Source organism: Apodemus sylvaticus, chromosome 15 (genome assembly GCF_947179515.1).
Source record: "Apodemus sylvaticus chromosome 15, mApoSyl1.1, whole genome shotgun sequence".
Taxonomy (NCBI): Eukaryota; Metazoa; Chordata; class Mammalia; order Rodentia; family Muridae; genus Apodemus; species Apodemus sylvaticus.
The window spans coordinates 85,719,267-85,737,626 of record NC_067486.1 but is presented as its reverse complement, the minus strand read 5'-3'; the positions used below and the strand labels follow the sequence as shown (position 1 = coordinate 85,737,626).

The 18,360-nt window shown below is 38.6% G+C and overlaps 1 protein-coding gene across 4 annotated transcripts in view; it reads left to right on the top strand.

The window, feature by feature from the left end:
* Positions 1-18,360, top strand: part of Prkdc (protein kinase, DNA-activated, catalytic subunit) — a 210,698-nt gene that overhangs the window by 69,036 nt on the left and 123,302 nt on the right. For all 4 annotated transcript variants that reach the window (XM_052158779.1, XM_052158780.1, XM_052158781.1 and 1 more), the window contains exons 28-32: positions 1,364-1,458; positions 2,985-3,084; positions 5,797-5,930; positions 7,419-7,673; positions 9,524-9,744. In XM_052158779.1, the coding sequence (XP_052014739.1) occupies positions 1,364-1,458; positions 2,985-3,084; positions 5,797-5,930; positions 7,419-7,673; positions 9,524-9,744 (805 nt within the window). The remainder of the gene's footprint in view (positions 1-1,363; positions 1,459-2,984; positions 3,085-5,796; positions 5,931-7,418; positions 7,674-9,523; positions 9,745-18,360) is intronic.

The following is an 18,360-nucleotide window of genomic DNA, read 5'->3' as shown; positions in this document are numbered from 1 at the left end:
GAGGCAGTCCATGGTTTTAACACATTTATTGTCATGGCAGAAATTGGATGAGTGAAACCTTCTCAGGGTGGGCCTGAGGTTAAATACCTTTTGTAGAGAGGAATGTCTGGGAAGGAAAGCTTATTGGCTAAGTCTCCAAGCCCTTAGGTACCTCATTAAAATGGAGATCTGTCTTGAGCCTACATGACTCATGGTCACATCCTCAACATGTGGAGGGGCCTGTGTCTTACATTATTGATGGCCACAAATCTATGGAGAGCTTTGGCCTTGTGCCCTAGAACAGGCAAAATGCCTACTATCCCTTCAGGATCTCCAGAGTTTTGAGTCTTAGCTCAACTCGGAACAAAGTTACCTTTCACAGTCCCACACTAACAAATCTGTTTTATCTCAAAAGTGTGTTTAGCAAATTGATAAGTTGCTAACTTATCAATTGCAAACTGAAAACTGAAAACAGCAGCAAGACCCACTGCTGGCACTAATCAGTATAAAGGGCCTACTTCTTCTCCACAGTATCCTGATGCACATCATATGGCCAGGATTTCTAAAGTCGAGCAGTTCAGTTACAGCGTTCTGCCTTGTCCGGTATATTTGCTTCAGTCTCACCAGCTGACTAGCACTTCAAGCATCTTGACAACTTTTGTAAAGAAAATGTTCCCACAATCAGTATATATAAAATATTTTCAAGAAAGCATGCATTTTTGTGATGATAGAAATAAATGATATGCTATTTGTAGTGGTTTATATTTTGATTAATTAAGATATATTTGATCCTATATGTAGTAACTTAAAATTCATGGTCTGATTCTGTAGTTTCCTTATTCACATCTTGATTTGTTTCTTTCATAGAAAGACAAGCTAAACCATTATCCTTTATATTAAGAGTTTACTGTGGACAAAAATATTTATAATTCATTCATTTCTTACATTAACTTATGTTTGATTTGTTATTGTTAATTTCCAAGATGATGATTTTTTTTCAACAGGTGCAAGACACTTTTTAATTTTTTTTTTTTTTTTTTTTTTTTTTTTTGGTGTATTGAGGCAGGGTTTCTCTGTGTAGCCCTGGCTATCCTTGGACTCACTTTGTAGACCAGGCTGGCCTCGAACTCAGAAATCCACCTGCCTCTGCCTCTGCCTCTCAAGTGCTGGTATTAAAGGCGTGGCCATCACTTCCCTGCAGACTCTTTCTTTAGTTAGTGCCTGTGTGTGCAAGTATTGAGTTCCAGCTCAGCCTGGATTATTGAGTGAGACTCTGGCTCAAAACAAAACAAACAAAACAAAAAAATTTGTTTGCATTCTGTATTATTGTTTTTTGTCTTTTCCTATGTATTGTTTCCTTAGGTGAGGTTTTCTTATTTTTCAGGGAAGAAGAAGCCTTGGTTGAACAGTTTGTGTTTGAAGCCTTAGTGACGTATATGGAAAGTCTGGCCTTGACCCATGCAGATGAGAAATGCTTAGGTAGGTGCCATTGTACTGCTCTGTCTACAGACAGAGAATGTCGGCCTTGGAACCTTTCCACTCAGAATCCAGGCTCACATGATCCTTTCACGACATGGTGTTTTCTTTCTTTTCATATTCTGTTTAGCAGATCTGATAAATATGAAGGGACAATACATTGTTTTCTCACCCACAATGTCTCAAATCCAGTTTGTAAAAAGTTTTCTGCATCTTCATCCTCCAAGAATCTGCTCAGTACTCAGTAAACACGAAGCTTGAGTCTTTGTTGGTGAATCCTGGGTGATTATATCCTTAATTACACCCTTTTCTATAGTGGGTGTATGTTAAACTATAATATAGTTTATCCTACAGGGGAAAGAGACAAGCCAAGGAATTTACAACCCATAAGAAATGGCTTTGAGTTGATGTGCACTAGTTGAGGCCTGTACTGGGTTATGCTGCCCTGGAGGTTTCTTCTTAGCTAGTCTGTCGTGTGAGGCTATTGGTCATGTAGTTTCTATTTGGATGTGATACTCCTTTGGGGGTGTATGTATATAATATACATGTTGCAGTAGGCAGTTAACCTCTACTCAAATTGCCCTGGCGCAGTAGCAAGAGTTCCTACCTCAATGTTCTGGATTCCTGAATGAAAGACACACACACACACACACACACACACACACACCAACCACAGTCCTGTATTTAATATGCCTTAATCAGCTCAATGTTCTGGATTCCTGAATGAAAGACACATACACATACACACACACACACACACACACACACACACACACACACACACCAACCACAGTCCTGTATTTAATATGCCTTAATCAGCTCAATGTTCTGGATTCCTGAATGAAAGACACACACACACACACACACACACACACAAACACCACAGTCCTGTATTTAATAATGTCTTAATCAGCTCAATGTTTGGCCCACTCCTGAACTTCCATGTGGCTAACACCTCTCTTCTGATACTCCTGAGTTATTACTTACTAAAATCTATATTCCATCTTCGCTGCCCTTGACCCAGTGGGGTCTCTGGCTCATGATTGGTATGCATTCTTTTCTGCACCTCTCTTGTCTGGACCTTACTGCTTTCCCAGTATGTTGATTCTAAATCATGTCTCCTCTCTCTGCCCTTGCCCGTGAATCTTAAAGTCCCACCTTTGTCTCCCTGCCCAGCCAACTTGATTGACTAATTAGAACCAACTGAGGACAGGAACCCTCAGCATCTTACATATGGATTCTCCAGCAATTTTGGAAACCCAGTTTACATCATACAAGCATTAGATCAAATTCACAACATTATATGCATGTTATCATGCCTTCTTTCAGTCATGGTTTGGGTTTTATTTTGGATTTGAAATGTAAGTCATTTATTTTAATTTCATATTTTGAGATGAAAAAATACTTAATCTATAGTAAAATTACTTTGGTACTCACAAAATTAGGTCAATAGATTTATAATATTACTGTGTTCCTGACAATCTGATACATGTTTTCTGTGATCTTTTTTGTACTGGATAAAAATACAGGTACAGTTGAGCAGTGCTGTCATGCCATTGATCACCTAACACGCATCATTGAAAAGAAGCACGCTTCTTTAAACAAACCAAAGAAACGGCGTTTGCCACGGTATGTGATACTGTTCCTTTCTTTTTTCTTTAACCCAGCACAAAGCTAATTTTCATCTGATGAAGGTTGGAGGTGAATATGTAGAATATAAAGAATTATCTTTGTAAAGAAGAAATGCGTAGAAGTGTGGTATGAACAGTCAATTTTCTAACAGAATTTAAAACTTTTAAGTTTGAAAGTACATGATTTCAGGACGATTATATTCGATTATGGTTTGGATAGGTATCATATAGACAGTAAGTTTTGGACATTGTATTTTACCTGTTACAAGTTTGGTAAGTAATTATTTAATTAGAATATTTATGAACTGTTAACACAATAATTTTTGAAGTATAAAAACTGAGTGTCACATTCAATCTAAGATTGTAAAACACTGTGCAGTGTTCGTGCAGAGCTGTCTAGTCAGGAATTCAACTTAACAAGTCCCACTTAAGCTAGGGATCGATTTAGTTACTATTTAAACAGCCTGACCACTGGGAACTTGTTATGAGCATTTCCAGGAAGTCTTTAGGGAATGTCATACTCAATAAGATTTAGCCACCTGAAGGATCTAATGCATATTTAGATTTAAGATGATTTAAGATGTACTTTGAAGATTGAGCACCTTGTTTAAGCTCATGTAAGTGTCTAAGGGAAATGCAGAGGTGAACTCAGTCTGTCTAACTTCACAGTGCATTCTGTTCGCCATGACTCAGGACCTCAGGTGGCTCAGCCGTTGAGTGATGATGAATACAGATTAATTTGTTTGTCATTGTTTGTTTGTTTGTTTGCTTTTTTGGTTTTTTGAGACAGGGTTTCTCTGTGTAGCCCTGGCTGTCCTGGAATTTGCTCTGTAGACCAGACTGGCCTCAAACTTAGAAAGATCCACCTGGCTCTGCCTCCTGAGTGCTGAGATTAAAGGTGTGTGCCACCATTGCCTGCAGCCTATAAACCTCGAACTTGGGAGGTAGAGGTAAGAGGATCAAGAGTTTATGCCCAACCTCAGTAAAATGAGACTGTCAAGAAACAGCAAAAGCAAACTAATACAATTAAATCTAATTTCTAACATCCTTTTACAAAGTTGGTTCTTGATAATTTGCATTTATTAAAGTTAATTGGATGTCTAGTTAAAATGCCAGTTGTTGTACAGGCTTTGTCTATAAAATAAGTCTGAGCTTGGGTAGGATCAGAGAACTTAGATGTATATCTCACAAAGGCGAGCGTTTAAGGAGCACTGTTTACATACTGTAACTGTGGGTTTTTCTTTATTGTTGTTTAAAGGGATCATTGGAATGGAAACATGGAAATACATAATTTTATTGAGCATATTTAATTTTTTCCCATATTAAAAGGAAATAGGGCCTCTGGGGTCATGAACAGGAAAGCCAGACCTGCTTCTTGTCTGCTGTGCAGTGTCGAGCACAAGAGAGATGCCTTCCTCTCCTCCTACATCATCTATGACAGACGAGAGAGCTAGCCCAGTGATATCAGAGTGTCAGAACTTACAGCGTTGCTCACCTGCTGCAGCACTCTAGAGAGAGGATCTTGTACCTTTACCTGGGAAACAGGGTAGAACTTGCCCTAGTTATAGGGGTTCCTGATCTCAAGGGCATGAGAGCAGGAGAGTCAGCAGGTTGACCATTTCCAGATTCCTCCTGAGAGGTATCTCAGGCACAGACCTAGGACTTTGACTTGACCCCCGTCAACATCTATCCTACCAGTGAATTGCTGGAGTGCATGGAGAGCCCAGTCCTATAGATCCAAAACTATAACATCTCCATGTCACATGGCAACAACAGGACATTTGAGAGGAGTCCCAAAATGGATAGAATAACAGAAGGCAAAGGCCTCTTGTCAGACCAGTAAGTCATGGCAATGAATGTTTGCAAGCAAAGAAGTGGATAGAAAAAAAGGTAGACCGGGGACATAATGCTGCATCCACAGCAAGATTTTTAAAAAATCTTTGTTGGGGGCAGGTAGTGGGAGATGAGTGGGATTGGGGTGCATGATGTGAAATCACAGAATGCCAATAAAAGTTAAGAAGGAAGGGAGGGAGGGAGAGGGAGAGAAGGAGGGAGGGAGGGAGGGAGGAATGAAGGAAGGAAGAAATAACTAAAAAAATAAATAAGGACCTAAGCATTTGCCTAGCAATATAAGGTCCTGAGTTCTTTCCCCAGCAGTGCTGTTATATTGTCTTGTTTGCCCAGTATCTGGATTCTTAACATCCTACCAGCATTAATTGGCTTTGTCTTTGCCAGTTTGTAGATGGAGATGATTAAGAACATTATGATTCTGTATAAATAAATGTTACAAATAACATTTCCTATACATACATATATGTATGCATGTATACATATGCACATACACATGTACACACATGTACACACACATATATATATACACATAATACATATATACATATACCCACATATATATACATATATATATTTATACACACACACACACACACACACACACACACATAATGTTAGAACTGTATTGAAGCTGGGCATGGTGGCAACACCTAAATTCCCAGCACCAGAGAAGCAAAGGCAGGCAGATCTCTATGAGTTAACCTGTGATACCTTGATTACATCCAAATACTAATACGTTAAAAATGATTGTGCCTTTTACATATGTCAGTTTGGTGGACTTGAGTTTCAGGTTTACACTCTTGGCTACGTAGGCATTGACTATTGGATAGTATGTTGATGACAACATGCTCTTTTGTAGGGGATTCCCACCTCTGACGTCATTATGTTTATTGGATCTGGTCAAGTGGCTTTTGGCTCACTGTGGAAGGCCCCAGACAGAATGTCGACACAAGTCCATAGAACTCTTTTATAAATTTGTTCCTTTATTGCCAGGTATGTCCTCTCTTTCTTTCTTTTTTAATTGAAAGATCATTAAAGAGGGGAAGGGATTAGTACCTTTATGGCAGTGGATGTGCGGAATCAAAGAACAACTTTGAAGCCTTCACCTTTGGATGAATTTCACAGATCAAGTTCAGATTGGCAGGTTTGTGTGGCTGCACCCTTACCTGTTATATTGTCTTGTTTGCCCAGTATCTGGATTCTTAACATCCTACCAGCATTAATTGCCTTTGTCTTTGCCAGTTTGTAGATGGAGATGATTAAGAACATTATGATTCTGTATAAATAAAAGTTACAAATAACATTTCCTTCCTTCCTCTTTTCTTTCCTTTCTTCCTCCCCCTTGCTTCCTATCCTTTATCCTCCCTCTCTCATTTGTTTTATAACTTAGATTCCTCCTGCCTCATCTTTCAAATGCTTGTATGACATGTATGCACCACACTAGTATATAGAGACATTTTCTTAGTACCTTCCATTTAGATAACTCTAGCTTGTGACAAGTTGACATACAAGTATCTCTAGCACAGCACCTGATAAAGGTTCCCATATCTTACTCTATCAGTAGATTTGCCTTTAATAATTAATTTAATAATTGTTTTTTTTGTCTTTTCTTGACACTTGTTGTAGAGTTTAAAAACCATATTGTTTTTCTTCTCACAATTACAATTTTCTTTAGTTACTGAAAATAATGGATTATTCCTCCTTTTTATAAATATGTCCTCTTAATACATCAGGCTCACATTCTGTTTTGGTTTCTTGTCTAAGTGAAAGATAATATAACCCTTTCTGATTTCATAACATGCAAAATGAAATTTTTTTTAATTTATTGATATATTTATTTACATTTCAAATGATTTCCCCTTTTCTGGACCCCCACTCACCGAAAGTCCCATCATTTTAATTGAGAAAAAATACAATATTAAAAAAAAAAAACAGATTTTAAAGCAAGACTTTTGACTTACTTAATAAACAATACTTAACATGCATCTTGAGAAGCTGAGGCAGAGACATCATTTGTAGCCACGAGTTCAAGGCCAGTATCTTGAAACTTTAAGTCCTGTAATCTTTGTAATAACCGAGGAGGTGGGTGTGTGATTGTTCTGGAGACGTTTCGAGATGAGGGCGCTGAGATGTAGAGAGGCCAGGCCCCCAGAGACGTGAGCACCATAACCAACGTCAAAGCCCCAAATCGCCGTGCTGTTTTGTAACTTGAAAAGAAAATTGCAAGGGCCAGAGGATTAGTTTGTTGCTATTCCAGATGATGTTTTTATAATGTTTAGGAACTGAAAAAAGCGGCCTTAGTGGAAATAACTTCTTAGAAATAAAAACAATAAAAAAAAAAAGATGAGGAATAGTAAAAAGAACATTCTATATCATTTTCAATTTTAATTAAATTCATAGATTAAAGGTTTAATTTTTGAATGTTTACATATTATATATACACTAATGAATATGTTTTTATGTTTTAATTTTGTCTCTTAGGCAACAAATCTCCTTCTTTATGGTTGAAAGACCTTATAAAAATGGAAGGCATTTCTTTTTTCATAAACGCATTTGAAGGAGGGGCAAGCGGCAGTGATGAGCCAGCGGGCATTCTTTCTCAGCCTACCCTCTTCCACTTGCAAGGGCCAGTCACCCTTCGCGGAGTGCTGCAGTGGCTGGACCTCCTTCTTGCAGCACTGGAGTGCTACAACACATTTATCAAGGAGAAGACAGTGCAAGTGCAAGAGGTCTTGGGTAGGTAAAGCTAACTCTAAGATACCATCGCCGGATTCTGCTCCATTTATTCCATGTATACTGCACACTACATGTCATAATAACAAGCACTTGCAGACAGAGCCTTATCTACAGAGAGAGTACCAGGACAGCCACTGCTCATGGTAGGACCTATGTAGAAAATAAATTATAATAAAAATAATACTAACAAATTGATAGCAGATACACTAATACTTAGTGCTGTGTAGAAGATTTTCTACCACTGAAATATATCTCAGGCTCTTTTATTTATGTTCTTTTTTGTGTTAAACTTTTCCATGGCAAACTCTTACACAGGAAAGCATTTAATTGGGGCTAGGTTACAGTTTCATAGATTTAGTCCATTACCATCATGACAGGAAGCGTGGTAGCCTGCAGGCAGACATGGTATTAGAAAAGGAGCCGTGGAGCTGGAGAGATGGCTCAGTGGGTAAGAGCACTGTCTGCTCTTCCAGAGGTCCTGAGTTTCATTCCCAGTAACCACATGGTGGCTCACAACCATCTGTAATGGGCATCTTTTGCCACCTTCTGGTGTCACATATATAAAATAAATAAATCTTAAAAAAAAAAAAGAAAAAGAAAAGGAGCTGTGAGTTTTATGAGCTATGAGTTTTATATCTTGATCAGCCGGCAGCAAGAAGATTGGGTTGAGCTTCTGAGACTTCAATGCCTGTCCCCACAGTGACACACTTCCTCCAGTAAGGCCACACCTACTCTAAGGAGACCACACTTCAGATAGTGCCACTCCCTATGGAGTAGCATTCACACACGTGAATTTATGGAGGACGTTCCTTTTCAAACCACCATACCTCCCTTTCTGACTCTATTCACTAGAGACACTCCCCCTCCTACCACATAGCTCATCCTTTGTGTAAGTCCCCAGTACCTAGAAACATGATCTGTCTGGTATCCCCAGTGTCCACACCAGGAAATGACTCCAGAGCACTCCTTACTTAGCAGCCCACAGGCACGGCCCATGTCTAAGATCCAGAGAAGACAAACTAAGGAACTGGAAACTCACCCAATAAAGGCAGTCCTAGATTGTCAATTCCTAGAATCAATAGTCATCCCCAACCCAGAAGCCTAGACAGCAGTGCAAAAGTACAGTTATTAACCGAAGATAACATGCCTCCACTAGAACCCAATAACCCTATAGAGTAGGCTTGAGAGATGCAATATAGCTGAAGCAGACGTCTAGGATTTCAAAGTAGCTCTTAGGAGTATGTCCAAGGACCTCAAATAGGATGCTAATAAGTCCATTAATGAAGTCTAAAAACACAGTGGATTAAAATGATGAAAGTAGACGTCCTAGTTAGGCTTTCTGTTGCTGTAAAGAGACACTATGAGCAAGACAACTTTTATAAAGGGCATTTAATTGGGGCTGGCTTACTGGTTCTAAGGTTCAGTCCATCCATTATCCTGATGACAGGAAGTGTGGCAGTGTCCAGGCAGGCATGGCACTGAAGGAACTGAGAGATCTATATCTTGTTTCAAAGGCAGCACAAGCTTTTAAAAGCTGCACAACTCTCATAATAGCTACAGCAGGTGGGAGCACATGTTCAAACCTAAGCAAGAGGACTGCGGACATAGCCTGGGGCAGGGTGGCTACAGAAGTAAGTGACCTGGCCTTGTGTGGACATTTTTACTATGTCTGAGCTAAGAAGAAATGACTGCGGTTTTGTTCATCTTTTCTTGAATATTTTTTCTTTGAAATATTCTTTCATTTGTTGTTGTGTGTATATTGTCACTTGTATTTCAAAAAGGCACCGCCCATTAGTTTTAGTAGAGTTAGAAAGAAATGCATACTAATATTTTGCTGCTATTATTTCTAGGTACTGAAGTACAGTCTTCACTTTTGAGGTCAGTGGGTTTCTTTTTAGAAAGCATAGCAATGTGTGATGCCAGAGCAGTAGAACAACACTTTGGCACTGGGATGGCTGGCCCTCCCAGCCTCCAAGAGGAAGAAAAATACAATTACAGCAAATGTACAGTCTTAGTCCGGATTATGGAATTTACCACAACCCTGCTCATCACCTCTCCAGAAGATTGCAAGGTAAGGTCTCATTTCCTGCTCTGTTAATTGGAGATTGGTACTTTATAATGGAAAATGTTTTAAGTTTCCTTAAGATTGGAGGTTCTTATCCCATAATATTTACATTATGATTCAAAATTGCATTCATTAAGTAACAATCAAAAAACTTTATGGTTGGGGGTTGCCATAACATAAGGAACTATATTAAAGTTTGAGAACCAGTACCTTAGATCATTAGCCATAAGGGAGAAACATCAAAAATACATTGAGGATGTCATGGATTCCAGGCCTAATACTGTAATTTCACTAAGAACAGGATAACAAATTAGCCCAGCCCAGCCACTGTGGAAATCAATATTCTTCAAAAACTAAAAGAGGAACCACTGTCTATGACTCAGGGATACTATTCTGGTCATATACCTGAAGCAGTCAACATAAGCATAGAGATGCCTTCATGGTCATCTTTCATTTGTTTGTTTGCTTATTTATTTTTGAGACAAGTGGAAATTGTAACCATGGCTGGCTGGTACTTACTATGTAAACCAGGATGGTCTAGAATTCACAGATTCGTCTGCCTCTGCCTCCCTAGTGCTGTGATTAAAGGTTTGTGCCTGGCTATCCCCATAGTGTTTTTCACAGCACTAGTCATGATAATAAGTTAGGGAATCAACCTAGGTGCCATTAATGGATGAATGGATAATGAATGTGTGTGTTTATGTGCATAATGGTGTACTGTTCTCCAGCCGAAATGAACAATAAAATACAATTTACTGGAAAATAAATGAAAGTAGAGATCATACTAACTGGTCAACCAGACCTAGTCAAGTATCACATTTCCTGTCTTGTGTGTGACCAAGCCAGCTCAGTCAGTCAACAGGGTCTCAAGGGAGGGAGGGAGGGCTGAAAAAGAAAAGCAGACAAAATTGTAGCATGACTCCAGCCTATGGTGGGGCTGAAGCTGCTTTATTTCTCTCCAGCCTGCTTTTATATCATTCTAGGTATATCCAAAAACATGGTCAGTTCTTAGATCAAAGAAAAAGTAATAAAGTGAAGTAGTAAACAAGGAGATCACACGAAATAGTAATTAAGTAAAGTAGTAAACAAAAGGATCACACAAGGTCATAGTTAAGTAAAGCAGTAGACAAAAGGATCACACAGATAATGATTAAGGAAAGCAGTAAACAGAGCCCCATGGTCACGGTTTCTATACTCTTCTCTGAGCCTGCTTCCTTGTCTGAGCCCAGTGACAAAGGCCATATTCCTAGAAGCAGCACCAAAGCTCTCAATCTGTGTAGACAGAGAGGACACGAAAGTAGAGGGCAAGGCACTTTGAAAGAAGAAGAAGAGGTTAGGCGAGAAGAGAGAGGGGGCGTAATAGAGTAGTGGGGAGTTAAGCATCATCGAATGTATGAATGCATAAACAGTATTATCATAATGAAACCCATTACTTTGTATAATTGACATTTGTTGATAATTTTTTGGAATTGGCTTTGGTTCCTCTGAGACTTTCCATTACAGGAAATTATCCTTATTCACTGTAATTGATAAGTAAATGTCATATGTATTTATGGTGTACACCATGATATTTGATCCATGTATATATGTGTTTAAATCAAACCAATTAACATCTCTAGTCTTTCAAATATTACTCCACATGTGAGAATTCTTTAAGTGTAATCTTAGCAGTTTTCAAGTATGTATTGTTGTTAACTATAGTTACCACAATGTATAACCTATTTTTGAAAATAAATGTTAAACATTTCTAATCTGAAAGTCAAAAATCTGAAGATTTTGCATATCAAAATGTTTTAGGTTTTGGAGAATGTTGCTTTTTTACCTTTCCAGAGTATTGATACTTATATGATAGAGTCTATCTACATTTTCTAAAAAAAAGCAATTGAAATCTGAATCCTTTTGGTTTCAAGCATTTTTATACTCCTCAGTCCTTTTGAGAAAGTCTGCTAAACTCTGTTAGTATTGTGAATATTCCCAGCTGTGTGGACCTTATTTACCCTGTGAAAGGAGAGCTACTGTTTTGTTTTGTTTTGTTTTTAGAATTTTAAAATACATTTATTCACAGCTTCTCTTTTACTCATGTTATACAATCTGTAAATTGTACTGTAAGCACCTTGTTTCTTTTTTCTTTTTTATTAGATATTTGCTTTATTTATATTTCAGATGTTATACCCTTTCCCCATTTCCCCTCTGAAAACTTCTTATCCCATCCCCCTCCTCATGCTCACGCCAGCACCCCCCCACCCCCCACCCCCACCTCCCACCCCCACCTCCCCACCCCCACCTCCGTCCCCTTTCCTGACCTGGCTTTCCCCTACTCAGGGGCATATGAACCTTCACAGGACCAATGGCCTCTCCTCTCATTGATGTCTGACAAGGCCATCCTCTGCTACATATGTAGCTGGAGCCATAGCTCCCTCCATGTGTACTCTTTGTTTTGTGGTTTAGTCCCTTGGAGCTCTGGGGGTACTGGTTGGTGCATGTTGTTGTTCCTCCTATGGGGTGGCAAACCTCTTCAGCTACTTGGGTTCTTTCTCTATCTCCTCCATTGGGGACCCTGTGCTCAGTCCATTGGTTGGCTGTGAGATTTTTTTTTTTTTTTTTTTTTTTTTTTTTTTGGTTTTTTGAGACAGGGTTTCTCTGTGTAGCCCTTGGCTGTCCTGGAACTCACTCTGTAGACCAGGCTGACCTCGAACTCAGAAATCCACCTACCTCTGCCTCCCAAGTGCTGGGATCAAAGGCGTGTACCACCACCACCCAGCTGATCCACCTTCTAAGAAGGATCAAAGTATCCATACTTTGTTCTTCCTTCTTCTTTAACTTTATGTGGACTGTGAATTGTATCTTGGGTATTCAGAGCTTTTGGACTGATATCCACTTATCAGGGAGTGCATACCATGTGTGTTCTTTTGTGACTGAGTTACCTCACTCAGGATGATATTTTCTAGTTCCATCCGTTTGCCTAAGAATTTCATGAATTCATTGTTTTTAATAGCTGAGTAGTAGTACTCCATTGTGTAAATATACCACATTTTCTGTATCATACCACATATCCTCAACAGAGGAATGGACATTTTATTTGTATATATTTCAAAAGTTATCCCCTTTTCCTGGTTTCCCCTTGACAAAGCCCCTATCTCATCCCCCATTACCTTGTTTCTATGAGGGTGTCCCCCACCCATCTACCACGCCTACCTCAATGCCGGAGCATTGCTCTACACTGGGGCATCAAGCCTTCACAAGACCAAGGGCCTCCCCTCCTATTGATGCCAGATAAGGTACCTTCAGCTCCTTCAGTCTTTCCCTAACTCCCCCATTGGAGTCCCTGTGCTCAGTCTGAGTTGGCTTCGAGCCTCCTCATCTGTATTGGTCAGGTTCTGACAGAGCCTCTCAGGAGACAGCTGTATCAAGCTCCTGTCAGCAGGTACTTCTTGGCATCAGCAGTAGTGTCTGGGTTTGGTGTCTGTATGTAGGATGGATCCTCAGGTGGGGTAGTCTTTGGATGACCTTCCCTTCACTTTCTGCTCCAATTTTTTGTCCCTGGATTTCCTTTAGACATTAGCAATTCTGGGTTAAAATTTTGGAGATGGGTGGGTGGCCCTATCCCTCAACCGGGGGTCCATGCCTAGCTCTGGATATAGTCTCAAAAGATTCTCCTTCCATTTTGTGGGTAAGGTCATCGATGTGGGGTCCTGGGAGGCTCATGATTTCCTGGCATCTGGGACTTTATGGTTGCTACTTCAAGTTTCCCATCCTCCATTGCAACACACTTCTGTTCAGTTTCCTGACATCTCCTCCATCTCCTCCCATACCTGATTCTGCCCCTCTTTTCCCCTCCCCCTCCTCCGTTCCTCCCAAGTCTCTCACACCTTCTACTTCCCTTGATATTGTTCCCCCTTCTAAGTATGACTGAAATATCCATTCTTTGGTCTTCCTTCTTCTTGAGCTTCATGTGGTCTGTGAGTTGTGTCATGGGCACTCCATGCTCTTTGACTAATATCCATTTATCAGTGAGTACATACCATGTGTGTTCTTTTGTGACTGAGTTACCTCACTCAGGATGATATTTTCTAGTTCCATCCATTTGCCTAAGAATTTCACGAATTCATTGTTTTTAATAACTTAGTACCACATTTTCTGTATCCATTCCTGTGTTGAAGGACATGTGGGTTCTTTCCAGCTTCTGGCTATTATAAATAAGGCTACTATGAACATAGTGGAGCATGTGCCCTTATTACATGTTGGAACATCTTCTGGATATATGCCCAGGACTGGTATAGCTGGGTTCTCAGGTAGTTCTATGTACAGTTTTCTGAGAAAACGCCAAACTGATTTCCAGAGTGGTTTTAGCAGCTTCCAAATCCCACCAGCAAGCTCCACATCCTCTCTAGCATTTGCTGTCCCCTGAGTTTTTGATCTTGGCCATTCTGACTGGTGTAAGGTGGAATCTCAGGGTTGTTTTGATTTGCATTTCCCTGGAGATTAAGGATGTTGAAGATTTCTTTTGGTGTTTCTCAGCCATCCAGTATTCCTCAGTTGAAAATTCTTTGTTTAGCTCTATACCCCATTTTTAATAGGGTTATTTGGTTCTCTGGAGTCTAAACTCTTGAGTTCTTTGTTATTTTTCATTTGCTATTTGTTATTGGATATTAGCCCGCTATCAGATGTAAAGATATTTTTTCCAATTTGTTGGTTGCCACTTTGTCCAATTAACAGTGTTCTTTGCGTTACGAAGCTTTGCAATTTCATGAGGTCCCATTTGTCAGTTCTTGATCTTAGAGCATAAGCTATTGGTGTTCTGTTCAGGAAATTTTCACCTGTCCCCATGTGCTCAAGATTCTTCCTCACTTTCTTTTCTGTTAATTTCATTGTATCTGGTTTTACATGGAGGTCCTTGATCCACTTGGACTTGAGTTTGTTTACAAGGATGTATGGATTTGCATTGTTCTGCATGCTATCTGCCAGTTGAATCAGCATCATTTGTTGAAAATGCTATCTTTTTCCACAGGATGGCTTTGTCAAAGATCAAGTGACCATAGGTGCGGGTTCATTTCTGGGTCTTCAGTTCTATTCCATTGATCTACCTGCCTGTCACTGTACCAATACTATGTAGTTTTTAATCAGTATTACTCTGTAGTACTGTTTGTGCTCCAGGATGCTGATTTCCCCTAAGAAGTTCTTTTATTGTTGAGAATAGTTTTTGCTATCCTGTGGTTTTTTGTTATTCCAGATAAATTTGAGAATTACTCTTTCTAACTCTATGAAGAATTGTATTGGAATTTTGATGGGGATTGCATTGAATCTATAGATTGCTTTAGGCAGGATGGCCATTTTTATTATATTAATCCTGCCAATCCATGAGCATGGTAGATCTTGATTTCTTTTCTCAGAGACTTGAAGTTCTTATCACATAGATCTTTCACTTGTTTGGTTAGAGTCACACCAAGGTATTTTATATTATTTGTGACTTGTGAAAGGTGTCTTTTTCCTAATTTCGTTCTCAGCCTGTTTATCCTTTGAGTAGAGGAAGGCTACTGATTTGTTTGAGTTAATTTTATAACTTTGCTGAAGTTGTTTATCAGGTTTAGGAGTTCTCTGGTGGAGTTTTGGGGGTCATTTAAGTATAGTATCATATCATCTGTAAATAGTGATAGTTTGACTTCTTCCTTTCCAATTTATCCCTTTGACCTCCTTTTGTTGTCTAATTGCTCTAGCTGGATCTTCAAATACTGTATTGAATAGATAGGGAGAGAGAGAGGGAAGCCTTGCTTTCAGTGGGATTGCATCAAGTTTCTCTCCATTTGGTTTGATGTTGGCTACCAATTTGCTGTATATTGCTTTTACTAAGTTTAGGTATGGGCCTTGAGTTCCTGTTCTTTCTAAGACTTTTAGCATGAAAGGATGCTGAATTTTATCAAATGCCTTTTCAGCATCTAGTGAGATGACCATGTACTTTTATTCTTTGAGTTTATTTATGTAGTGGAATTCATTGTTGGATTTCCGTATATTGAACCATCCCTGCATCCCTGGGATGAAGACTACTTGATCATGGTGGATGATTGTTTTGATATGTTCTTGGATTCAGTTGGCAAGAATTTTATTGAGTATTTTTGCATCAATAGTCATAAGGGAAATTGTTCTGAAGTTCTTTTTCTTTGTTGGATCTTTGTGTGGTTTTGGTACCAGTGTAATTTTGGCCTCATAGAACGATTTGGGCAGTGTTCTTCCTGTCTGTATTTTGTGGAATACTTTGAAGAGTGGTGGTATTAGGTCTTCTTTGAAGGTCTGAGTTCTGCACTAAAACAATTTGGTCCTAGGAATTTTTTTTTTTTTTTTTTTTATGGGTTGGTAGACTTTTAATGGCTGCTTCTATTTCTTTAAGGGTTATCAGTCTATTTAGATGGTTTATCTGATCCTGATTTAGCTTTGGTATGTGGTAATGTCTAGGAAATTGTCCATTTCACCCGTATTTTCTAGTTGTGTTGAGTATAGGCTTTTGTAGTGGGATTGATGGTTTTTTGAATTTCCTCAGTTTCTGTTATATTTCCCTTTTCATTCCTGATTTTGTTAATTTGGATACTGTCTCTGTGTCCTCTGGTTAGTGTGGCTAAGGTTTTATCTGTCTTGATTTTCTCAATGAACCAGCTCCTGGTTTGGTTGATTCTTCATGTAGTTCTTTTTGTTTCTACTTGGTTCATATCAGCCCTGAGTTTGATTATTTCCTCCTGTCTACTCCTCTTCTGTGTATTTGTTTCTTTTTGTCCTAGAGCTTTCATTCATCATGTGTGCTCTTAAACCGCTAATGTGTGCTCTCTCCAGTGGGGTTTGGTTTTTTCTTTTTTCTTTTTCTTTTTTTTTTTTTTTTTTTTGAGCTATTAGTTTTCCTCTTAGCACTGCTTTCATTGCGTGTCATAAGTTTGGGTATGTTGTACCTTCATTAAATTTTAAGAAGTTTTTAATTTACTTCTTTATTTCTTCCTTGACCAAGTTATCATTGAGTAGAGCATTGTTCAGCTTCTATGTGTGTGTGGGCTTTCTGTTGTTCTTGTTGCTATTGAAGACCAGCCTTAATCCATAGTGATCTGATAGGAGGCATGGGATTTTTTTCAGTTTTCTTATATCTGTTGAGGTGTGATTTGTGACCAATTATATAGGCAATTTTAGAGAAAGTACTATGAGGTGCTGAGAAGAAGGTATATTCTTTTGATTTAGAATGAAATGTTCTATAGATATCTTTTAAATCCATTTGGTCCATAACTTCTGTTAGTTTCACGGTGCCTCTGTTTATTTTATGTTTCCCTGATCTGTCTGTTGATGAGAGTGGGGTGGTGAAGTCCTCCACAATTATTGTGTAAGGAGCAATGTGTGCTTTGAGCTTTAGTAAAGTTTTTTTTTAATGAATGTGGGTGCCCTTGCATTTGAAGCATAGATGTTCAGAATTGAGAGTTCTTCTTAGTAGATATTTCCTTCGATGAGTATAAAGTGTCCTTCCTTATCTTTTTTGATGACTGTTGGTTGAAAGTCAATTTTATTCTATATTAGAATGGCTACTCCAGCTTGTTTCTTGGGACCATTTGCTTGAAAAATTGTTTTCCAGCCCTTTACTCTGAGGTATTGGTTGTTGTTGACACTGAGATATGTAGCAAACTACTGGGTCTTCTTTTCATTTCCGGTCTGTTGGTCTATGTCTTCTTATTGGGGAATTGAGTCCATTGATGTTAAGAGATATTAAGGAAAAGTGATTGTAACTTCCTGTTATTTTGTTGTTAGAGGTGGAATTATGTTTGTATAGAACAGTGATTGTTGCTTCATGGGTTTTTGATGTTATCTTTATGTTTGTGTGATTATCTTCTAGGTTTCTTGAAAGAAGATTACTTTCTTGCTTTTTATGGGGTGTAGTTTTCCTCCTTGCATTGGGGTTTTCCATCTATTATCCTTTGTAGGGCTGGATGTGTGGAAAGATAATGAATGTGTAAATTTGGTTTTGTCATGGAATATCTTGGTCTCTCCATCTATGGTAATGCAGAGTTTTTCTGGGTATAGAAGTCTGGACTGGCATTTGTGTTTTCTTAGGGTGTATATGAGATCTGCCCAGGATCTTTTAACTTTCATCGTCTCTGATGAGAAGTCTGCTGTAATTCTGATAGGTCTGCTTTGTTACTTGACCTTTCCCTTCCTGCTTTTAATATTCTTTGTTTTTTGCATTTGGTGTTTTTATTATTATTTGATGGGAGGATTTCTTTTCTGGTCTAGTCTATTTGGAATTTTGTAGGCTTCTTGTATGTTTATGGGCATCTCTTTCTTTAAGTTAGGTAAGTTTTCTTCTATTTTGTTGAAGATATTTACTCGCCCTTTAGGTTGGGAATCTTCATTCTCTTCTATGCTTATTATCTTTAGGTTTGGTCTTCTCATTGTGTCCTGCATTTCCTGGATGTTTTGGGTTAGGAGCTTTTTAAATTTTGCATTTTCTTTAACCGTTGTTAATGTTGTTAAAAAATGGTGTGTATATATATATATATATATATATATATATATTATTTATTTATTTATTTATTTATTTATTTATTTATTTTGGTATCTTCTGCACCTGAGATTCTTGTCTCTTACATCTCTTGTTTTCTG